Source organism: Seriola aureovittata, chromosome 19 (genome assembly GCF_021018895.1).
Source record: "Seriola aureovittata isolate HTS-2021-v1 ecotype China chromosome 19, ASM2101889v1, whole genome shotgun sequence".
NCBI classification, from domain to species: domain Eukaryota; kingdom Metazoa; phylum Chordata; class Actinopteri; order Carangiformes; family Carangidae; genus Seriola; species Seriola aureovittata.
In genome coordinates this window covers 10,755,771-10,779,892 of record NC_079382.1, presented here as the reverse complement: position 1 = coordinate 10,779,892, position 24,122 = coordinate 10,755,771, and the positions used below count along the sequence as shown (strand labels likewise).

The 24,122-nt window shown below is 39.5% G+C and overlaps 2 protein-coding genes across 3 annotated transcripts; one reads left to right on the top strand and one right to left on the bottom strand.

Annotated features, from left to right (window-relative positions):
- The first annotated feature begins 8,139 nt into the window (after positions 1-8,139).
- Positions 8,140-14,419, top strand: tbpl1 (TBP-like 1). 2 transcript variants are annotated; one of them, XM_056363207.1, is made up of 8 exons: positions 8,140-8,260; positions 8,965-9,093; positions 9,359-9,598; positions 9,764-9,846; positions 10,269-10,332; positions 11,942-12,045; positions 12,673-12,767; positions 12,995-14,419. In XM_056363207.1, the coding sequence occupies exons 3-8, from the start codon at positions 9,464-9,466 to the stop codon at positions 13,075-13,077; spliced, it is 564 nt and encodes a 187-aa protein (XP_056219182.1). In that variant the 5' UTR covers positions 8,140-8,260; positions 8,965-9,093; positions 9,359-9,463; the 3' UTR covers positions 13,078-14,419. The 2 variants fall into 2 exon arrangements, with proteins under 2 accessions (XP_056219182.1, XP_056219181.1); XM_056363206.1 differs by lacking the exon at positions 8,140-8,260 and adding an exon at positions 8,322-8,859.
- A 934-nt stretch (positions 14,420-15,353) lies between these two features.
- On the bottom strand, positions 15,354-23,752 carry slc2a12 (solute carrier family 2 member 12). The gene is made up of 6 exons (XM_056363204.1): positions 23,616-23,752; positions 22,356-22,470; positions 17,048-18,343; positions 16,448-16,570; positions 15,803-15,935; positions 15,354-15,699 (listed from the first exon to the last, which is right to left on the bottom strand). Exons 2-6 carry the CDS (start codon positions 22,447-22,449, stop codon positions 15,606-15,608), a joined length of 1,740 nt encoding a protein of 579 aa, XP_056219179.1. The 5' UTR covers positions 22,450-22,470; positions 23,616-23,752; the 3' UTR covers positions 15,354-15,605.
- Between the last annotated feature and the right edge of the window lie 370 nt (positions 23,753-24,122).

Genomic DNA, 24,122 nt, shown 5'->3' with positions numbered 1-24,122 from the left:
CGGCACGGCTGCAAACATGCAACAATGCCGCACACCATACAAACTGATACTCTCAAACTCTTAGCCGCTAAAAACACCCCCCACACCCCCTTATCACATATCCCTCCTTCCTATCATCATTCTACACCTTCACCCCAACTCGCTCCCCAAACGCCACCCCAAAACATCCTTCTATGTCAACACCTCCAACCCCCATTCCACCCGAATTCAGACCTTGCAGCACAAAGTTTAGGGGAGTCCTCTCTCACACACACACACACACACACACAGAGAGAGAGAGAGATACAGGAAAAGAGTGCCAAGTCTTGACTGTAGATCTGGCACACCCTCTCCTCTTACATTAACATACACAGTGACAATGATGCATTTGTCTCCCGACTGAAATCACACACACTTTTATCTCTGAGGGCAACCAGGTGTATAATTGAAGTGAGGTCTGATGACCCTCCTCCTGACTCCTGCACTGACCAGCTAACTCATGTGTGGTTCTCCCCTCTCCTATTGTTAGGTGCCCTTTAGACCGACTCCTCCACGCTCCTTACATCAGTTTGTTTTCGGAGTGCTCTGCTTTTTAGCCAGAGAGGAAGAATCCACTCCACACAGCTTACAGCAACTCCTTCTCTATCCAAACACGGGTTGTCTGTCTGTCTGAGGTGCTGACAAAATGGCCAGTGGGCCCCAGGTCTCTGGCAGAAATGTATTGTTTGTTCATCTTTGCGAGCAAGGAGCCATAAAAGTTTATAGTTTTGAAACCGAGGGTTTTTCGTGTGATTCCAAAAGCACAGCTTTTTAAGGCAGCTTTTTTACAGCTGAGCTAATCCAAATTTTAATAAAAACATGGGTTTTGTGCTAGACGATTTTGTCAGCGTTTTTCATATTCTCATAATGTATATTATTTCCTTCCACCTCAGAAGAGGCTTTTACCTTGTTTTTCAAGGTCTAAGGATAGAAGGTGCTTCATGTTAGACAAATGCTGACGTTCCTTAGGACAGACTTCTTGTGTAAAAATCTTCAACTGTCTAGAATTAAAGGCCTGAAATATATTCAATATATCACTGCCGATTGATGCAAATCCCATCTTTCCCTGATTAAGTATCAGGAATCATGAAAACAAGCCTTTTGGTCCAAGTATTGATTTCGTACGATGAGGTTTGGATGTACAGTACGTCATGGTCCCTAAATTCCTTAATCTGTTAATGATCATAATGACGCTTCAGTTCAAATGAAGAGGTGTGTAATCTAATTTCTTATGTTGCTCCTATAAGAGACAAAAAGTCTAAGAGACATCAGAAATACAATAAGAAAACATCGGATCTAATCACTTTAAGAAGTTTAATCTCTTTAAACTTTGATTTCATCCTGACCAAGCTTCCTCAGCTTCATTTCAATTCTCCTATTCTGTAAATAGCCGATGATTTCTCTGCAGACTCAAGCTGCACCAGATAATGCTCATGGCAGCGTCATCTTTTCCAAAACTAGTCTAAACATGGCTTAGGCAGGGAACTTCATAACATCTGTGCAGGTGTGTTAATGTTAGTCCAGTAAATCTGACATGATGAGCGTCAGAGTGATTGTCTCTCCGTCTGAGCTCGGCCTCATGTCTGGAGCTGTGGCGGGAGGAGGAGAAGATTTTGCTTTTTTGCAGAAACTCCTTTTTTGTTTGGTTCAATTTAATATCTTTTTGGCCGTGATTGTCTTTGTTGTATATGTTAGACTCCTCAACATTTGGGTGAGCAACCAGACAGAGACAATGAGTTCTGCTGTCACGTTCTGTACTGTTTTATGGTAAAAACACTGGGGGCACAGAAACTCTCTTCAAGAGCATAAAAATGATATTGTGTGACTTTAGATAAATTCTGGTAAGAGAATTGCAAATAAAGACCTTGAAATTTTATTACTCACTACTTTTGATGAATTAGTAATTGTAGGGATTATGAATGTGCGTCTACAAACCAGCTTACAAGTGCCTCTATATAGGTGTTTATAAATATGGGTGAGTGTGTATGCACATGAATCCAGTGGGTTGGCTGTGCCCCCGATGCCTGGCTGACTGGTCCCAGTAAGAATGGAGCTGATATAAACACGCTTGGCCGTTCCCACGTCTCTGTTTACACTGGGAGACCCCAGAGCAGCACTACCAGAGCACTGGATTCCCTCTTCAAGGCAAACTCACACACTATCCATCTACGTCTCATACAAAAACACTTACTCATAAGTACGCGCATACAATGCATGGGCATGCAGATACTTTATTATGCAAAACTATGCAGCAATGAAGCCATGCACGAATTAACTAAGACATGTGCACACAATCTAATGATTTTTCCTGCCAGTTTCTCCTCTTCTACTCACTATGCTCTTTTCTCCATCATCTCATTTTTATCTTAAGTGCCTTCTGTCTCATGTTTTTATTTTTGTAATTTCTAACCTTGGCGCTGCATCCCACCTCACCTTTTGTTTTTTTCATTTTATTCCATCCCTGCTGAAGAAACTCAAACCTTTTGCAATCAGTTCCCACAAAGCTCTCAAACCAGTGCTGACCTCAGTTTTACAACAGTACCACAAAGACTCTCAAAAGCTTTAACTTTGCTCTCTAAGTCCTTTTGAAATGGGCTTGTGATGTACGCCCAACATAAACACAACACTGGGGTCCTGACAAACACGCCCAGTTTACAGGCAACAGAGAGGTCACTCCGGCAGCTCATCTCTGCAGAGATGCATCTGCTGACATTGACCATTGCAGTTTTTTAAAAAGAAATGGTCAGTGTTTAGAGAACAATAAGGAAAGATGAGGGAAGAAAGAGGCTTTTGGAGAAAATGATGTGGCCTTGTCAATTGTAAACAAATAGCACACTGTCCCGGTCGTCCAGACAGTCAGAGGAAAACAGAAAACACCTTTTTGGAACGAATAAATATGTGGCCTTAATTCACCCTCACTGGACAATATATTTCCATCCAATAGCAAGAAGTTGACTATATTAATTATTTCCATGTCATGTTTGATAACTATAAATATAAATGTTAAACATTCAAGTTAGCCAACAGCAGATAAGCCATAATTCAGATCAACGCTATCTTTACACAGACATACACATATGTGCACAAAAGCAAGCACACAAACACAAATATTCCCAGAAGCATGATAAAAAATATTTATCTCTCACTTTCCCTCAGTCACTCTCTCTTTGACACACACACACAGCAGTTACAGTGATGGACCGTCTATTTATTCTTAGACATATCTGCATCTATTATGCCATAAGTGCTCACATCTGTGTGTTTACATGCTGCATCTTATGACCTAATGAGAATAAGAGCATTGTTCCCCTGGGAATCGACTGCCCCAGTGATGTGTAGCCCAACAAACTGTAAACATACTCCTGCGCACTGCGTCAGCCATCTCACGGCACACACACAAACAAAACGCACGCACGCCATCAGTGCTAGTGGTTTGACTTTCCTAACCTGCTCTAAATCTAAACCTTTACAGTAAACATCTTGGGACATCTGAACAAGGCTCTTGTGCAGAATGGATGTGAATTACAAGGCTATATTTCACCAGGAGAAGCCCATGAGGATTAAATGTGAGGAGGAAAGAGAAAATTTGGTAACCAGGGAGGAAGAACAATAACAACAAGGCTGAATCATAAAGAAGTTATTTTTCTGTTTTGTTTGGGCGCAGGCCAGGCGAGAGTGTTTGCAGTGGTTTGAGCAGAAGAGCTGGCTTACAGCACACAATGCACAAACTTACAAGAAGTAAGAAATAAGCAAGATAAGCCAGAAATAAGTTACTCATATTAACACATAAACCCATGAATGTGTGTACACATAGACTTACTCATAGACTCAGAGTTTTATCTCATAAAGATTATAAGTCATTCTTATCTGTTTCATGCAGTGTTGTGCATAACTACATGAAGTGGAACAAATCAAATGAGTTCATCATGAAGTCATGATCAGTCTGCCTTAAGGTCACAATCACTAAAGGATGCGACCACGCATAGACACCTCAGGACAGCATCCATTCACTAAATTCATTCATGAGCCACAGGAGCGGCTGTGAATTCTCTCATTGATAACACAAACATTCCCGGCTGCCTCCAAACTTTACTCCTTCTCTTCTTTTGTGGTCTGTCCAGAATTCCCTGTGGAGCATTTACTGACCAGATGTGCTCATTTTCCTTGGAGATGTTACTAATCCACATAGCTTAAATGTCAATACACCATAAACACTGAAAAAAGTTACACATTGTTGTCTGGAAATGGTGTTAACATAAGCCTGTTAAGTGTAATATTGGCAGAGAGAGATGACTGCAAAGACAAATTTGTGGACACAGATCTTGGCAGGAGTCAATGAGCATTTTAACCCTTACTTGGACTATATATAATTAACTAAAATAACTTTTATCTTAATTCATAACAAGCTTAATAATAACGTTAAGTTATTAGCTCAAGTCCAAACAAATGTTAAAGACTGTTAAAATGACATAAAAAACAATGATCACTTGATACAAACACTCATCTCTCGTGAGCTTGACATAATTGTTTTATGTTAAGTCAGCAATCTTTGATTTTTGAGTTAATTTTACTTGAATTTATAAAATCAATATAGCCTTATTAGTTTGTGGCCAATTAACAACACTACATCATGCACCTTGCTTATATTTTGGTTGAATGAACTAAAAAGTGGTCGTAAAAATATGCACTCAATGTTTTTAAATACTCACTTTTTTTTCAGTATAATTTTAAAAATTGTGTTTCCTTTTTACATAACAAAAACATAAAATTACAAAAATTAAGTTATGATGAATACAGAAATGTTTAGCTGTCTCAGCATAAAACTGCCACAATCCTGTAATAATCCTGTATATTGATTGTACTGTTATGTATACAGCATCGCTGAATGGGAGCTCTTACTGCATATGTACATTATTACTCATTCAGGTGAAAGATAAAGTGGCCCTGAGAGCTCAACACAGTGCAATTTAAGAAAACACATGCAAATAGACAAAACAAGCAAATTCAGAAAAAATCTTTATCAGTTTGACAACACGTGTAATGCAAATACACAGCAAATACAGTAACGTGCTGCAAATACTCAAAAGACAACCAAATACAAAAACTTGGTGCAGTAGCACCGGCAACAACCAAGTGTTCACAGGGAACATGAAAAAAGTGATGAACCTGGCTGAGACAAACTTATTGTTCAATGCTTTGTGACTTTGTCACTCATGTGCAAACTATGGACTATTTGAACTTCCCCAAGGGGGATGTATAAACTTCATTGGGCCTGGTGGCCCATGGACGGCCCATCAGAAGGTTCTGAACATGTTCTGAAATGTTCTAAATGCTTCAACTTTTGTCAAGATAGGCATGTTATACCTCTTTAGATCAGTTAGAGTCTCTACAATTCAAATATTCAGTTAATTGTGCGCTAACCATAAGCACATAAAAATGATTTAGCTATTAATATCTACCAGCATTGTTTACCAACAAAACCAGCAAGGCGGTGATGATCCTTACTTTTTAGTAAGTCTAGATGTCTAATTATCTGTCCATTCCTCCATTATTTACATTCCTTTAGTCCGTAAGGGTCCACAGATCACAAAAATCGAAAGGTTTTTTTCATAAAAGTATTCAGACTTATGAATATTGCTGCATCTGTGCCTGCGTCAGTGGGTATGATTGTTTTCGTAAGCCTTCTGGCTACAATATGAAGGTCTCCCTGCAAAGATCCATGCAGATTTCACTCCATGAGGTGCGGGTGAAGACATTGAGCATACCCTGAAAAAACAATGACAGGTATCTTTCAGTCAGAGAAAGGGCTGCTATTGGTTACTGCCTTTGTGACTAATTCTAGCTTGAAGACAGGCATTTTCCCGTGATCAATGAGAGCGGACAAGGGGAGATGGGCACTTCTGAGCCATAATATCAGGGTAAGAGGCCTTGAAGCTTCTCAGAAGAGTGTGTAAGAAGATGTACAAAGAATATAATGTGATCAATTAAAGTATATCTTAGTGGTGGTTACCAAATAAACTATGACTTCTTTTCCAGCAAGGACAAAAAAAAAAAAAAATACAAAAAATACCATGTACCATAATATAGTTTAGGTTGGGTTTTAGTAACATTCAAAACAAGCTCATGAGTTGGAGTGAGCTGAGTGGAATGGAAACCCCTGTTATGTGAAAGGAGTGGCCATATCTGTTTGAGATGTATAATGGTTCACTTAAAATAACTCAAAGGTATATGAATGTTGGCAGAGAATCTGTGTCAAGTAAATGTCAAAGAATTGTTTCATGTCCCATGAGAAGATGAGCATCTAGACACTGACTCTCCCAGGTTTCTTATGTTGCTTTTGAACCATTTCAGTAAAAACCAGGGCAGGATGTAGCTGACGGTTGATGAAATGTGTCTGAAGTTGATCAACCTCCAAGCACCCCATGCACCGTTGTGTTCACTGAATGCATAATTGACCATGTGACAGTGACCAGTAAAAACAAACTAAACTAAACTAAACTACACTAAACTAAACAATCTGCACCAAACATTTTAGTATTTCATAATTTCAACAGTAGTCCTAAGTACAGTTTTGAAAAGTGGAAAATTAAGTTAAGGTAAAAGTTGGATATGAATGTTATAAGGATATGACTGTTTTCTTTTTATTGTAAGCCATGATGTTAGACTGATCTTATAACTTAAAATGTGACATTTTCCTCTGTTGTGTACTGTAAGGAGTTCTCCCCTGACAGCGGAACACTTCATTTTGGTAATGTTCTTGTACTGATGTTTGCAACATACTACTGCCTCAACATCAGTTACCAGGATTAGGGGCAACTCTGGAATTGTTGCAGTGGTAAGACTCATAACTTTCATGGTACTGTACTAAACTAATACATTTCCAATAAATATTTGAGTTAAGTGTGATTGAGCTGAATGATGAAAAAAAAGTTGTTGATCTGACTTTAAAATTCCAATATATAATGTTACTTGTAGCTTACATAAATGACAAAGTTATGACACAACATTTTGTTTGTGTTGAATAAAAAGAGATAAACTTTTGAGTGAGTGAATTGGGATTTACAGTGAACCTTACCTCAAATTATATATAAAAAAATGGTTTTCTTTCCAACAAGACAACCGCCATTGTCCACATGGTGGTGCAAGATACCAACCTTAGACCAACTTAGTTGCTGCTTCTAGGTAGATAGCCATGGCACAAATATTAATTGTGTTCTGGACCTCTTTGATTGGAAAAAGTTGTAATTTCTCAAATGAACAATTTATTGAGAATTTTAATTTACGGTGCAATAATATTTAACTCTGTTATTAAAGGACTGCCATTGGGTTTAATGCTGTTAAATGAATGTAATCCAGAGAGAGGGAATGTTACCTCCTTTAATATTGAAAGCAAATTCACACATAAAAATGTGCTAGCAAGAATGAGCAACCACTTCATTTTTCAAAGATGGAATAAAGTCCTACATTAATTATATTTGCCTAAAATACATCTATAAATGCTTATCCAAGCTATTTTCAATGTTTACATCAGGCCTGTTTTCTTTGTAAATTTACAGATATCAATAGCATGATAAAACTCTTGTTCATCTGAGTATGAAATTTCAGGACAATGACAAAAAGACTGCAGTCTTTGTAAGTCATACAGAAGGATGAAATAAATATTCCTTAGCAGAAATAGATTACTATCTAAGTCTGTAGAGGAAGAAAGAAATGCATAAAATCACTGCACTTGTATGGCTTTGATTCCTCAAAGCTCTCATCTGTTCTAATCCTTAATTGATCTTTTGTCATATGTGTTTATACCTCTGTGTTTTCTTTTCTGACTGTACAACTTTTCATTGTTTGAATTTAGTTTTTACATGGATTTATGTCTTTTTAACTTTTTTTTTTTTATCACAACTTGCACCTGGGATACTTCAGCTGCTAAATTCCATCTGTAGCTTATGTTTGTGCAGCTGTTCTGCGCTTGTTTTGCAATTTAAATGATCTCAATCGGCAGGTATATGCACATCTTGTAGTATTAAAGCTTTGGCTTAGATGTGTTGATCTTTATAGTTGTTTTCAAAGTTGTAACCGGAAGTTATCATTATTGTGAATTTGCTGGCCAGTTGATTTTATTTTGAAAGATAAAAGCGGATGTGGTTTGCTTGCTAGTCCGCGGAGGAAGGGGTTTGTCCACACATTTTACCGTTAACTGGCTGTTTTGTGACTTGGGGGTTACAGCAGTGAACTTGCTGAAGAGGTAGCCCAGGAATTAAAGCAAACATTTCAGATACACACATTTAACATGCAGTTCCACCTGGTAACAGTGGAACTACCTCGTCCTCAGTGTAACGTTTGACTGCAAACCTGCTAAGCTAGCGTAGCTAACAACTTTTCATTCATACTGCCTGTGCACTTTTCTTTGTTGCTAGCTAGCGGATAGCTTAATTCACAACATTAGCTGGGTGGTAGTGAGTTGTCGTTATTCTTTGTTTTTAGCCGTTCGTTGTTGTAGAATTTTTTCCACAACAACTAGAACTGAGTCCATGCAGTTACGATTCAGTTTGCGATACATACGACAGCCGGCTTGTTGTGCTGGCTAGATTAGCTAGCATCATTTTCACAATAATGTCTATCAGTTGCGTTTCTCTGCAGTAACATACAGCACTGAGATGAGCAATGCATCACCTGTAATGCAAATAAACCTACATCACAGATAAACCTGCGACGGCGTATATCATACGCTTTGACGTAATTCAGTCAAAAATGCCTTACATGTAGAGTTTCACCTTTGGAGTATTATTTGTCGATTTGGTAGAGAATAGCTAACGTATCAGGCTAACGCAGTGTCAGTAGTGGGTAAGCTAACGTTATTATACGGTTAAAATAGCTAAGAAATTCTTTGAAAAAGAAATACAGTTTATTCTCTGAAGTGTTTAAAATGATTTCTCTAATGTCTTGCAGATGCCTGTGTGATTCGTGTTTTGAGCCCCACTCCAAACATTTCAAGTAGAGGGAACCCACATAGCTGGAGAACTAAATGAACTGGTGTTTCAAGCCCCCATCCTAGCATTTTAACGTTTTTATGCATGTGTAAGTATAGCAGCACTCAGGCTTGAACTAGCACATATCCACACACAGGGAGTGTCTGTGTGCTGGTTGATTGCACTGAATGTGCAAGTACCAATCTGACTCATGAAAAGACAAAGCAGAGGCTTTTTGCAAAATGTATTATTAAAAAGGGACAGAGCGTTACATAGTTTTTCTGCAAAGCTGTGAAAAATACTGTCTGAAAAATAAAAAGTAGTTTGTCTAAAGTTTAGAATTGCTAAATCCTAAAATGTTTTTTGCTCTTTAGTGAATCTTGTCTCCCTGCCCGTCCATAAATGGTGATGGTGGTGCTGATGATGACGGCGTGAGGAGAAAGCCCCTGTGGTCCCCCTGTTCCACCGCACACTTCCTCATGGATTCCAGCAATGATGAGGCACTTGATATCATTATCACCAATGTGGTGGCCACATTCAGGACAAGGTGCCATCTCAACTTGCGCACTATTGCCTTAGAGGGAACCAATGTCATCTATAAGCCGGAAGTTGGGGTAAGGAAGCTAAAGTCTGGGGAAGCGAGAGAGATTTATTTCCTGTAGAAACTCGAGAAAGCCCACATATTTCAATGTTTATAACCTGGCTTTATTATCAAACGTTTATGCTCATCTTAAGAATGTAAATTGGGACATGTTGAAATTAAACCTCTTTGTTTTCAGAAAGTCCTAATGAAGCTTCGTAAACCCAAGATAACAGCCTCAATCTGGTCCTCAGGGAAAATAATCTGCACTGGAGCAACAAGGTAGACACAATTCACAAGACACATTAAATGGGGGTTCTGGTTGCCAAAGGCCATTAATTTTCTCCCACTAGAGAAGTGTTGGCTGCTCTTGGCCGCTTCTCTATTGTTGGTGCAGTAATGTTGACTTTAGCTGACTGAGTGAGATCCCCCATTAACTGGCTATAAGCCAGTGACATAACCATTTGCCTCATATTTTATAGATACAATGCTGACATCAAAAATAGTAATTACATTTGCTACAAGTCATACAGCTAATATGTGGTATACTAGCACAGTGATGACTGTGGTTATTGGGGCCCTGAACCTACAGTCACTCTAAAGGTTGCCACTTACTGTTTGTGTGTTATATTTCTTGCATGCTAAACCATATACAGTATCTATACCGCTGCTGTCTCTCACTCCTGCTCTCTTCTTTTGTTCAGTGAGGATGAAGCGAAGCTGGGTGCTCGCAGGTTAGCACGCTGTCTGCAGAAACTAGGCTTCAAGGTGAGAATGATCTCTTAGCTGTTGCTTAACAGTACTAAAATGTTTTTTTTGTTGTTTTTTTTAAACATGCAGAAACATCATGATTACTTCTTGATGCAGATATAGGGTCTATTATAATATCTGTTCAGGTATTGCATTTCTGGTTTGTCTAGTTGATGCTAAAGTCTTGTATGGAAGTAAAAATCAAACTGGAACTGTCCTTTACAGCTCATGTTCTCAAGTGTTTCAGAAACGTTTTCAGGGGGAAATCCTACTTCTGTCATTTCTTTGAATTCTGTATCACAATTCACTAAATGTAAACCTAAAAAAACACATTATGTTATTAATTGAATGAATCTGTAAACATTTATTTAATTCAAAGGCACTGGGATCAAGCATGTGGTTTGTCATTAACTTTCAGGTGAATGATTTACATGTGTCTTATCGTCATACTTTTGTTAGTACACCTAAAAGTTAGCATAGCATCTTCCACACTGTAGTCATTGCAGAGATTGTGGACATAAACTCTTCTTGAAACAGTTTTATAAGAGCTTCAGTTTGTACCTGGGAAGCACAGACCTATCACCAGTTCATTAATGAATGAAAACCCCTCTGTGCTTCATTAGACCAAGCACATTTGCTTTAGTCAGGTCGTGTCTCATGCCTCACTGTAAAGAAAACAGCAGCATGCAACTTGGTCAAACTGCTGGTTGAAACTGAAGTAAAGTAGCTCTACAATGTAAAATGGCTGCTATCTGAGGTTTGAAGTTGCTTAAGTTAAAGCTTTATCCAGTGAATCACCGCTGTATCTGCAGTATCTGGGCTGAGTTCAAAGGAGGCTAACCATGCCATTGACTACTGTGGTTTCAGTTCTCTCTCTTGCACTCTGAATACTGCTGGTTGAGTTTCTGTTCAGGCTCCAGAGAAGGGATGTCCTTTTTTAATGTTTATTTTGATGTTGTTGAGGCAGCAGGGAGTGCATGTGTGCATGTGTGTGGTCTGCAATAGAGTGAACATCAAAGGCATAAGTCGAATCAAACAAACAATCATTTCTTAGAGAAACCTGAATAACTACAATATAAGTAATTACAGTTCACTTCAAATAAAATTCCAATGGGTGTAGCGATACCCCCTACCTGAGTGTGAAACAGTCAACAACAATTAAGCAGAAATCTAACTAACAATAAAATTAAACCATGTCCATTCAGGTAACAAAGGACAGATACGAGACTGTGCTCTCAGATTAACATGTGCTACATGATACACTATGATGACAAAGAAGGTGTTAATTAACTGCCACTCAGAGTTCACACAGAAAGCCCTAAGGCTACATATCCTACAAGTAGCACCATAAGCAAACATAAAAGAGTGTCTAACAAGTACATAAGCTTGATACTCAGTTTGTTCACAAATGCACAGTGGAAAATACGCAGCAAATGATTCTTGTGCCCTTAATTTTCATTTTAGCTGTTCTCGACAGCACTGGTTGCAATGTATGTCTTTACCACAAGGCGACACTGGGAAACGTGAAAAAAAGTTTTCCTATAATTTTGGGGGCTAAAAGTATTGTATGTATCATGTGTATTAACACATTCATGTAAGTGTCTGCATGTGTGTGTTGTCTGTTCAGGTGAGGTTTTCAGCCTTCAAAGTCGTGAATGTGCTGGCAGTGTGCTCCATGCCTTTTGCAGTCCACCTCATAGACTTTACTAAGAACAACCGACCCATTGCCAGGTAATACAGTCCTGTTCATCACAACCACTATCATGATATTAATTAAAATCAACACTATCACCCCCATTGTTATTGTCCCGACCTATGATGTTAAGAAAACGTTTTTTGCACTGATTTTAGCTGTTTCCTGTAGCTTACTTTGGTTCATTAGTTTTGAGTTATAAATTGTGCTTCTATAAGGATAAATCATTATAAGATCAATGTCATAATTACCCATAATTGTCATTAATTATGATTCAATTTTGAGCCACACCGCATTACATATATTATGAAGCCAAAAACCCTGTTTAAATTCTCTCCTTTATTCTACTAGTGATTCAGTATTTGCTAGTATAGAATGACCTCTAGTGGTGAGAGCACTCGTCAGTGCACTAGTGTAGAGCAAACGGAGGATGTGGGTATTGTAAGCCTCTGGTTCACTTAATTATATGACAACATGTGGAGTACTAGCATATGGCATCATGTAAACAGTCTCAAAACTATATGTACTTGATTTCAGATGTGTGGGGAAGTCTCTGTTGTACTTAACCGTATTTGTGTGTGTGTGTGTGTGTGTGTGTGTGTGTGTGTGTGTTTGTGGGTGTGTGTATGTGTGTGTGTGTCTGTCTGTGTGTGCACGTGTGTTAGTTATGAACCAGAGCTCCATCCTGCTGCCACATACAGGATCAAAAATCTCAAGGCCACTATACAAGTGTTCTCCACTGGCAGCATCACAGTTACAGGTACACACACACACATGGGGACACAGCTTAAAGGATTGAGGTCACATTGTTGTAATAAACTTTTATAGTCTTTTACAACTAGAAAAAGTCGTTTGTAAATAACCCAATCCCTCAAGGAATTTTGTTCAAGAATGAAATAGTTTATGGGCTCTTTGTATGGCGTTGTACTCAAAACTTGGTCTCATTAAATCACCCCACCCCACTCTCTCCTATCTACTGATGTGTAGGACCAAATGTGCAGAATGTGGCGAATGCTGTGGAGCAGGTCTACCCACTACTGTTCGAGTGTAAGAAACCCCTCTGCAAATGAAAGGAAAAATACAGTAAACAAAACAGAAGAAATGAACGAAAGAGAAGGCAAGATTGAGGAAGCACCTTATCTGCAGATTCATTTGCTTGATTTTATCACTGCATGGCAACAGCCAGATATGTGTAATATAATCAAAGGACCAGATTTCACCTGGAATTTTGGATTTAAAAAAAAATTTTCAGCAACCCCACTTGGAGTCTTAAGATCTCCCTCTCACAAAAATGTCAGTGTCGTTGTGGATTCTGTGGCTCTTGTGATTTTAACAGCGTAAACATGCAGATGTCTTCCAAACATGGTGTTCTTCAGCAAAAACTGCTCCTCCAAACCTGACTTGTACTGCGGGGGTGAATTGCTCTCGCTCTTCATTTGCCCTGCGTGTTTTTGCTCGGACTCAGAAAGACCAGTTTTCAACAATTTAACCATTAAATGCTTAACAGTGGTGACCAGTTTGAAGAGTCCATATGTTAACAGTGAGAAGCCTCACCTTTAACCCCATATACAACAAATCGTGCCATTTGCCACTTTCTCTGGAAGAACATCCGTCCACGGCTCGTTTGTAGAGGTGTTAATACAAGTACAAGGCATCCACTGTATTAGCCACATTTTTGCTTAAAGAGAAAAACAGCAGCTAAAACTATAGACTATAGTCTGTCCTTATGCAGATACACATATCCGCTCACAATATGTATTCATCTCTGATTTGACTTGTTCTCTTACATTTTGTTTGTGTGTCAGTTCACTACGAATTTGTTCTTGTTTCACAACTGTGGCATTGGATCAGAATGCACACTCACTCTGTCTCTTAATTTCTTGTCATTTCCTATTAGTTTTAACACAAGGTAACGTTACAAATATTTAACTGTTTTTTTTTTAAGGTTTGGACAATGTACAGAACAAGGTTGATGTCATAAATGTTTGGCAATACGTCCAGTGAGTGGGCTTTTAAAGCAACATAAGACCACTAGCAGTGTTCAAAGAAGACATGTTCAGATGATGTCTTATGTTCATGCCAATTGTCTGGAAAACGAAACCCTCCATAGATTACCCTTCTTAAATTACAGTGAGGGGAAGTGTGTTTAAATGGAAACCGCAATCCTGGTTGTAACATGACTGCTGACACTTGTGCTGGGTATTACTTCCATAGAGGTAACACATGTATGTATGTATGTATATAATGAATGCATCTGATAGGAAAGATGTTGACAAAATCTTTGACATGTTGTCTGAATTATGTGGGATGGAATACTCTTTGAACCAGTGTCAACTGAAGATTTGTGACACTTGTTCAGAATTTTGTATTTTGTATAAAATAATAAAGGTTAATGATACAACAGGCCAGAAACTTGTAATTTCTCATCATCCTTTTCATTTGTCCTCATTACAGGTTTTATGTACCAGTTTCAACACAATACCCAATATAATGATTTTCTAAGATTTCCAATGTGACAGAAATTGCCAACACATTGCTACATTTCACATCATGAGAAGATAATGGTAAGTATCAAAGTACAGATTAAAGAATGTGCATTTGTAATTGCGAAATGGTCCACACATAATTTTCTTGCAGTAAAATATTCCACTCCTTAATCAACTAGTATAATTTGGCATCACTGGCAAAAGTAAAAAAAAAAAAGAAAAACATTTTTTCGTACACTACAACAGTGCTAAGCGAAAAAATTATTTACCCCATATTACTGCAAGACCTGATGGGTTAAGTTTTATTTCCTCAATTTCCTTTTTTTGAGGATTCAGCAACCAAACGCTGGAGCTGGATATATTCATTCATTATCATTGTCTTGATCGCTTGTTCCCATAAAATGTAAATGGGGAGACAGAAGTCCTCCTGAGGCAACTGTACTGCCTTCATACATGTGTCTGTCATTATGTAGGTTAGAGTACATCCTGGAACAAACAACTGACATGACCGGTTTGAGCTCTGTAGGTGCTATTACATTAGACAGGGAGCAGTGTATACATACTGTCTCGTTATAGGAATTCATTTGCAAACAGTGTTAATATATACTTTCATTTGAAGTGATTAGTGTTACATTTTCTAGTACAGCAAACTGGTTTTATTATTCACCATAATGTCAGGTCAGAATGGAAAAACATTCCTATGACTAAAAGACTGTAGTAGTGCAGTTTCACCACTAATCCAAAGAGCTTCATCTGTTCTGGCTTTTAGGGAATCAAATTCAATCCTCAAGCAAAAGTGGAAAAGGTCCCTTTCTGCACTGGGGCCGTATTCTTAGAATAAAGGTAAAAAGGCGTGTATATGGCATGTAAATATTTTTTATTGTCTCGCATTCAATCCCAGTTGTTTGCCTTCTATTATTGTTTTTTTTTAAACAAGCAAGCATGAACCCTGAGCTATCCTTCTTCTGAGCAAATACATTTCCATTATGTGACGTGGGTGAGTTGTACGAGTTGTACCTCAAAGTCTGAACAACACTACTACAATGTCTTTCTTGATGATTGTTCTTGACTGCCCTTCCGGTGAGGTGTACAGTTGTGGCACGGTAAAGGACTCAGCTGTTCGCTGGCATCTCTGTGGACGTGATGCTGCTGATCAGACTCTCCTGAGGCTGAACCTGCCCAAAGAGACTCACCTTGAAATGCTTCCTGGTAAAGCAGAGAGAGAGGAGACGGAAGATAAAGAGAATGATTTAAACTAGTTTAAAAGAGCAATTGATGACATTTAAGTCATGTGTCAGCTGACACTCACTTCTTGGCTAGTTCTTTCGAAATCTCCTCCAGCGTGCGACCTTTGGTCTCAGGAACACAGAGGATGACAAACACCAGTAGAACAAAGCTCATGGCAGCGTAGATGAACATCACATTGGGAACTCCAATCTTTTCTAGAAAAACAACAGCAAAGAAATAGATAGAAATGTCTGCACCTCAGTCTGCAAACATATGTGTTTAGCTTGCTAGAACCTATTTATTGTGACAGATGTACAAGATAGACAAGAATGAACTAAAAAAATCATGACTGGCAAAGTTATGCCTTGGCTAAAATCATATGTAGATCAAATATTCAATATTTGAATCGTGACTAATTGTCTTAGTTGTTTATCCTACAGTATTATAACTGATATAGTCTGATTGACTAGTGGCAGGAACATGTGAGACACACCTTTGTTTTTTCAGGGTATAAACCAATGAAACATGTTCCCTGGCTATAAACAATACAGAGTTTGCTGGTTGTTGTCGCAAACGTTACATACATCCAACTCTCTTTGTCCTGGACAAGAGATGAAAAAAACCTGTGTCGTTAAAATGATTGTTCACCTTAAATTATTATTTGCAGAACAGAAACACTTGTGTTATCTACTATTGAACACACACACACACAGACACACACACACACCGGTACATGTGAGGAAGGTCATGGAGATGAGCAGGTTCGTGGCCCAGTTTACAGCCGACACCACAGACACAGCCCTGCCTCTGACTCCCATTGGAAAGATCTCGCTGAGAACAACATACACCACTGGAAAGGAAAGAAAACAATGACACGTATATAAGGAAATAAGAAGTGATGGTTAAAAAGGTATCGACAGAAATATCATGATCTATAATAGCTTTGCACAATTTTCATATTTTTTTGTAAGGATATATAGTGAAGGTCTGAAGCTTTGAAGTCAGGGTTCACACTGTTTTATCTGGGGAACTGAAGTAGTTCAATCTATACTTAAGGTAAGCCTAGTTATTGTGTGATACCCACTGTTGCACTCTGTACTTCAAGTAACTTCTAAGTACTTGTAAGTTCCTGTAAGTGCATAATGGTTATAGCTGCTCTTCTATATTGAGTATACAGCAGAAATGACCTGCTCTACTTTTGGTACAATCGGTAATTTAGGTTTGTCAAAATACTAAGGCATGAGAGACATGCAAAGATAAATTCTTGTACGTGTGCATGGGTGTGCAAAAGGAGTGGGTGAATAAACCTGAAACAGTGGGTGCTTACTTGGACCGAGGCTAATGGAGAATGCTGCCACATACACCAGCAAACTGATCAATGACGCCCACTTCAGTGTGGAAGACACTTCTACACCAGTCCTTCCTCCCCCTGACTCCCTAATCCCAGCATCCTCCCTGTTAGTCCTCTGTGCATCCTCAGTGATCCAATGGCTGGGGAGGTGAGTAGAAAAAATGTCACTGTCGTCCAAGTCTGTAGAGGTTCTGTTTAAATCCCACTGCGTTTGTGTGTGGTTTAGTATAGTTCGACTTTTACACAGGCTGGTGAGGTGAGTGTGGCTTTGCAGTGTCAGTGTTCCGAGTACAGCTAGGGACATTCCCATTGCGACAGCACCCACACACAAAAAGCTCTTAGGTCCGACACGGTCAACCAGCAACACAGCAGGGATCGTGCCGACTACTTTGACCACTCCGAACCCTGTGGAGGCCAAGGTTGCTGCAGCATCGCTGTTGAAGCCTACACTGCGGAGAAGTGGTGAAGCATAGGAGAGGATGTTAGGCTGACCAGTAGCCTGCTGGAGGAAAACTAAAGCTACACCTGTTAGCAGCCGTGATCGCAGGTTGGCCTTGGCACTGAACAACTCCCAGAAGCTGTGCTCTGATTCCTCTTTAAGTCCAGTCTGGATGTCCCTGAGCTCCACCTCTACATGCTCCTTAAACCCACCTCTCAGTCTGGCCAGCACTGTCCTGGCCTGCTCCACCTTACCCTGAGTGACCAGGAAACGTGGACTGGGTGGGAGGAACACAAGTGCACCTATTTGGAGCAGCGCTGGGGGGACCACTAGTCCAAATGTATACACCCAGCCATGGGGCAGAGTAGCAAAGGCGTAACTGCAGCTGAATCCCAGCATAACACCTACAACCAACATCAGCTCATACAGTGTCACCAGCAGACCCCTCCTCTCCCTCGGTGAGATCTCCGCAATGTACAGACACGCTGCTGTCCCAGACAGCGCCGTTCCCATGCCGACTATCACTCGGCCCAGTGTCAGCGCGACAAGCGAAGTCACAGCAATGAGCACGACGGTCCCTGCAACCACCAGGGCGGCGCTCAGGAGCAAAGAGCAGCGGCGGCCGTAGCGATCCAGTATGGGACCTCCGGCGAGGCAGATGAGGAGTGCGCCGAGCAGGTGGGAGCTGACCAGCAGTTCCTGTTCCCGGCAGGAGAGAGAGAGAATGCCGCGCAGCTGCAGCAGGACCCCAGAGGTCAGGCCCATTTCATAGCCCAGCATCAGGCCACTCAAAGAGGCTGCTACAGCTGCTACCACCACCAGCCAGCTGCAGCCTGGAGAGAGGGACACAAACACAGAGTCAGAGAATACACTTAAAGGTATCAGCTACCCAACCAAAGGCCTTATCCCAATGTCTAACCTCAAGGACTTATTAGCCACATTTTCCCAAGAACAACACCCTTTGTTTTGTTTATCTTTATAGAATGATGAGTTTGTTTTTGCCAAGCAGATTTTTTAATAGTTTGCAACCTGCATTGTTTACATTGGCTAGTCTCAATATGCAAAAAAGTGTGAAAGTGAAACTGAGAGATAGAAGCATTGTCCCTTTGGTAAACATTGGCCAGCCATTCCGGTAGGCCTAAACGGTCTCATTTACAAAAACATGGACAATGGCAGGAAAATGGAAATGGAATGGAGAAGGAAAAACAGGAGAATGAACAAAGCAGCAAACTAACTGGCAGCAAATAAGATGATTCCATCTGATCTTAGAATTTAACAAAACTGAACAATAATAAGAGCAGAATATGTAAAATATATATTTGGCAAGGATGCAAGGTTAGCCAGCGTCACGCTCAGTGTCTCTTTCAGATTCAGAAGGTTTTATTATGTTGTACTGCTGACCTTCTGCTATGACCTCCCCGGAGTGAGGTCAACTAGATGACTATTTGTTCCCTCTGGTGATTAAACAAGTACTGTGTGCTTGTTTACAGCTAGTCATGCTGTAAAGCAGCAGATGATCTTGTATGCAGCTGTTAATAATAATAATCAGGTTAAGATGACATGCAGCAGGAGGAGTGGGGCAGCATGTATACATGTCAAATGTAAATTGTGTTACTGGTTCTATCCGTTGTCAACAGACTAATAAAGCCCCAGTGAAGGGAATTAATTACATTACAATAAGGATTACAAGAATAACACTGGATGAGATAGAAAATGGACTGCATTCTTTGTTTGGGCGTGGGGCACCGAGTTGGCTTTGCGTTAAAAGCACCTATGTCAGCAATAAGTTACCAAAGACTAACACTGTAGTACATAGGGAAAATCTATTCCACAATGGCAGAAAAGGTGCATGAAAAAAAGGCAGAGGGGAATGGAGGATTTGGTTACTGCCACTAACAGCATGATGTACGTGGGGGGACAAGATAAAAGGCCATAGCATCAATAAATAATTGCAATATTTAAAAAAAAATGTTTTCCAAGAACTTCTGGCTGGATCACAGCTTTTCTCCCTGCAGGTTTCCCCCAACCACGAAGTTGCCTTAACAGTGCTGAATGTGTGGAATTAGAGGTCAGAGGTTCACAGGAGGAATGCTGAAGCAATCTTGTAAGCCATTGTATGTGTGTGTGTGTGTGTGTAAGATGTGCATTGCCTATGTGCACTGTCTTGCATGTATCGCTGTGAGTTAACAGAAATTCCTTATCATTAAAGCAAGATAGATAGGTAAAGAACAAACAGAAATGCGATGAGCTCAGCATACAGACACAGATATGATCATTTTCAAACGTATGAATCCACAGCTACTTTAATATTCAGAACTTTTTATTTGCTATTGACACAAGCAGTCATAAACGTCACCATTAATCATCCTTGTAAATGCTGATAACTTCCACATGTATATTTCCTTCAACCACTCTGAGTTGTTGTTATTTAAACCTGCTAGGGCAGTTTTTAATAGGATGTATCAAATGCTAATGTGTTTAACTGCCATAATCCTGATAATCATGTTAGTAAAACACTATTCTTTTTTTCGTATTTAATTATCATGGTGCCACAAGCAAGTGAAACAGAGCCACAGCTGCAAGCTGCAGTAATCTTTTTCTACAAGTGGCATTATCTAATAATGATAATAAAATATTGAAAATGTTAATGTTAAAATGTTAACTATGCATTGGATGTTTTGCAGTGGGTCTCTATACTGTGTTTAATCCATAAGGTTTTTGTTTTTAAGCATGTGCTGGTGTACATTAAAATACAAAAAGACACACATTATTATTATCTACCGTAGCTGGAGATTCCACTATTGGGAAATGTTGTTTTTCAGCACCAATTAAGTCCAATCAAAGCAGACACATTTTGAATGAGGTTAAGTGTTTCATACCATGTTTGCATATTTGGTAATATCACACTTCAGCAGCTGTGACCCTATCCAAGTCCTATTCAAATAGGTGCTTTGTTTTGGCTGGACAAGGCAACAATGTGCAGAAAAGTCACAGACTTGTGGGTGCAACCAATTAGTTTAAACCCTGATCACAATTATTAGCAAGACAAAAAGTAACTTGATTAACACTGTAGTATTTTCAAAATGCAGGTTGGCAGATCAACAGGCTTTCGTCCAGAAATGTTTTGCCCCAGGAAATGCTCATGTGCAAGGAAATAGTGTAAATCTAACCATCCTGGTCATCTATTGAGCTCATACTGAAAACAAAGATAACTGATTAGATTAACTTTTTCTGGACAGGTGCTGGACAGGTTTTCTGTGATCAGTCCGTGTCACATTTTTGGTATTGTGCCACCAAAGTCAGAGTGACCTGCACGCGAGCATAAAAGCACTCATAAACAACTTTTGGCTTCATCATTAATCGGAGTTTGAGAAACACCTGATGTGAAGAAGTTACACATGCAAAAAACATCACTGTGCTATGAAGCAGGATTTGAGGTCTTGAGATTATCAGGTTGTTTGAGGTTTAACTGTGGGTTTTCAGGGTTACGGCGATGGTTCACCTCTTACCGAGGTAAATCACCATGGTTATTTATGCTGAACTCCGGAGGAGTTTAACTTCAGAGGATCAGATAAAAACCTGTCAACAGTCCAACTACAGACCAGTCAGATTACTGGAAAAACTGAGTCATTATTTCTACAGGATCCTGACGGGAGCAAAAGAGTTGTGTGTAAAAATAAGTGACAAATAATAAAGCGCAACAGATATTTTTATTAATCAGTCGAACCATTTTGCTGTTCCAGACCTTGCATGTTTCCATTCTGGTTTTAAAACAGAGCTTCTAACAAAAGCAGGGAGACTTTATCATACACTTGGACAAAAATCCTTTAACCCCAACAGGATTCATGACAGTGTTGATTTTTGATCTATTACACTCTTCCATCACTGCAGCACAGAATAACTTTGTGACGATAACTGGAAATAAAAACTAAACCCTCTGATGTCTTTTATTAGAAAAATTATCCATATACTGTTAAATATTTCCCATAATTATAAATGAACATTTCGGTTAGATTGACCTCATCAGACTTAACTGCTTCTCTCTGCTTTGGCAGTTTGTTCATCATCAGACAAAAGAGCAGAAATACTGACTCAGTAAGAAATGTATTAATAATTCCTGTGCTTATTTACAGTATATCCTTAGTATACCATGGCTTTAATAACACAAAATTATTTCTAGAGTTTCTTTTCAATTATAGTTTTTTTATATTTGACCTTGTTGAATGGTACTTTTGGATGCGGCTACAACCGAATTTACCAAGTATCAGTGTTTCTTCTCATATTATATTAAGTACTCTATTCATGGTGCTGATGATGTTGCTTATGGTTAACAACATCATAGGCAGCTTTGTAGTACAGGTTAAAAAGGATGGCCAATGTTAGGTTCAGTGAAGCCAGATAACAAAAATATTTTCTGGGTATGTTGGACTTGCTTCATAGTACAGGCCTCAGGTTTACTGAGTTAACTGGATGAATTCTTTTTACATTAATCCAAGTTCCAGATTTGTGGGAGGTGTACTCGGAAAGTTATCTAAATAACTATGTTAAGCTGCTTCCTGGAACAGGCCAAAGGTTAGCATTTAACAAATACTGGTTTTCAGTATAATCAAGTTTTACATTAGACTCAAGTGTTTATGGGGGCTCGGTGGAGGAAGCCAGGGACTGTAATCTGTAGGGAGGTGCCCATTGTGCCCGCATAAAAAAAAATCAAGAAACATCCCTAGACATTTAAACTGTGTAAAATGCAATCTCTAACAAAAACACAGACACACCTATGGCTTAGGCATGTATTCACATAAAATAAAAAAACATTTTATTATACAGCATTAAAAAATGTTACTCTACCTGGGCCTCTGGGTGGGGCCAGTGTCTGGGTCTCAGAGGAAGGGTTGCCTGGGAGGCAAGAGGTCATCTTCTTGGTCTCACTGTTGGGGTCCATTGTCAACCACTAACAGTAGGCCTAGGAAAAACAGATACACACCAACACATTAAGCCCAATCATTTGCACATCGATATTAAAATGTTGTCAAGCCAGACCTGAACTGTGAGTTGATGAATACTGCATCATTCTTCTAGAAGGAAACTTTCCAGTTATTTTGAGGTGAAGAGGTTGGAAATCATTGTCTTATATTAAGACGCCAGTGCGATCAATTATACTTCAATTTGGAAAACGCCCCTTTTTTATGTACCCACTTATGAAGTTTCAGTTAATTCTTGCGCAGCATGCATGTCCATTAGCTATGGATAAAGGAATATCATGGGGGAACAGTTTGCTGTTCAGCTTCAAATTCAGAAAAATCAGACCTAATTATTATTCGGAGTAACCACCAAAGCACCCAGTTTAGTTTTTTCCCAAGGGACGGCATAAACCAATCCTGGCACAGGACAAAAAAAAAAGGTTAAAATAAATAATTGCCAGACCAGATCCCCCTTTTTCTGTCTTTCAGCAGTCCAACACCAGCTGACGCCTTTTGGTGGCCCTGGATACAAGCAAGCCTCCAAATGAAAGCCATGTCATAAATACCAGCTCTTTGAATTTCACAGTGGATACTTGCAGCTGGTTCTGTGATACAGAGATGTTGAGCGAATTTGGAAATACTCTCTAAGGCTGTTGTTTTTTTTATTTTTTATGTTTAGCAGTGATCCTTCTGGGTTTCTGGTGAGCTTTGGCTTTTATCCCCTCTTCTGTTTTCTTATTTTGTTGCATGTGTTTACACATTGAAATGTATTTGGAGACTGTAGCCCAACTGTCATCCTCGGTGCACTTTCCTACACCTGCAATAGCATCTTATAGGTTGCAATATTTTAGGTCATGTGTGGGACTACAGAATGGGACCACCTCTTATTTTCACCAGTTTCTTTTTCCGTTCCCCGCAAACCCCCAAGATGTTGCAAGGTCATTTTGCGGAGGCCAGAAACCACAGACCCCCGCAACCCCCCAAAGATAACACAACTTTCTATAGCAAAAGCCAACGCTAACAGGTTTAAAACACGAAGTTCAAGAACGGGCTTGTTCATTATTTACATGCATTTCGCTACCTCACAGCTTCTGTTGACAAGAATTTGAGGTGTAATAACAGCTGTATACAGTGACACTTTTCCTACCTGACGCCCCAGCCGAGTTTTTGCTGTTAGCTTAGAGTCGTGCTTGGCGTGTTGTGTCCATTCGCTTATTTTTCCTCCAAACTTTCTGACTGCATAGACTTTTCCTCCGCTCCCAACTCCTCTTTCGCTCGTGTCAGTGCACGCACTGGGCTTTTTTGGTAAAGCACTTGTTTAACCCCGCCTCTGTTCGCCCAGACAACCAATAGGAAACAAGAGTTCCACTTTAGAAATCCCAACGTGAAATACTATTGGTCTAGACGTGTCTATCAGGTATTGCCTATGGAATAATGTATTTTAATGGAAACAATGTATTCCTGTAAGCTAATACTTAAAAAAAACTTTTTTTTTTTTTTTTTTTTTTTGCTGCGATCATCACTATAAGTCAACCAGCAATAAAATACACCTGTATCAATAATGCTGGTTCACTCAGGCTGCATATGAAAACAAACGGAGTGGCCACCTGCTGTTTTGCTCAGTTCCCATGTCCTGTTTCTACGAATGCTGCAA

What these genes read in the sequence shown, in the direction of transcription:
- slc2a12 (XM_056363204.1), bottom strand. Translation starts at nt 22,449, where the DNA reads ATGGACCCCAACAGTGAGACCAAGAAGATGACCTCTTGCCTCCCAGGC. An exon ending in GGCCCCACCCAGAGGCCCAG is followed by an intron (nt 18,344 to 22,355) that starts GTAGAGTAACAT and finishes CCCTCTCTCCAG; the next exon opens with GCTGCAGCTGGCTGGTGGTG. An exon ending in TCGAAAGAACTAGCCAAGAA is followed by an intron (nt 15,700 to 15,802) that starts GTGAGTGTCAGC and finishes CTGCTTTACCAG; the next exon opens with GAAGCATTTCAAGGTGAGTC.
- tbpl1 (XM_056363207.1), top strand. Translation starts at nt 9,464, where the DNA reads ATGGATTCCAGCAATGATGAGGCACTTGATATCATTATCACCAATGTG. An exon ending in TCTATAAGCCGGAAGTTGGG is followed by an intron (nt 9,599 to 9,763) that starts GTAAGGAAGCTA and finishes CTTTGTTTTCAG; the next exon opens with AAAGTCCTAATGAAGCTTCG. An exon ending in AACAACCGACCCATTGCCAG is followed by an intron (nt 12,046 to 12,672) that starts GTAATACAGTCC and finishes CACGTGTGTTAG; the next exon opens with TTATGAACCAGAGCTCCATC.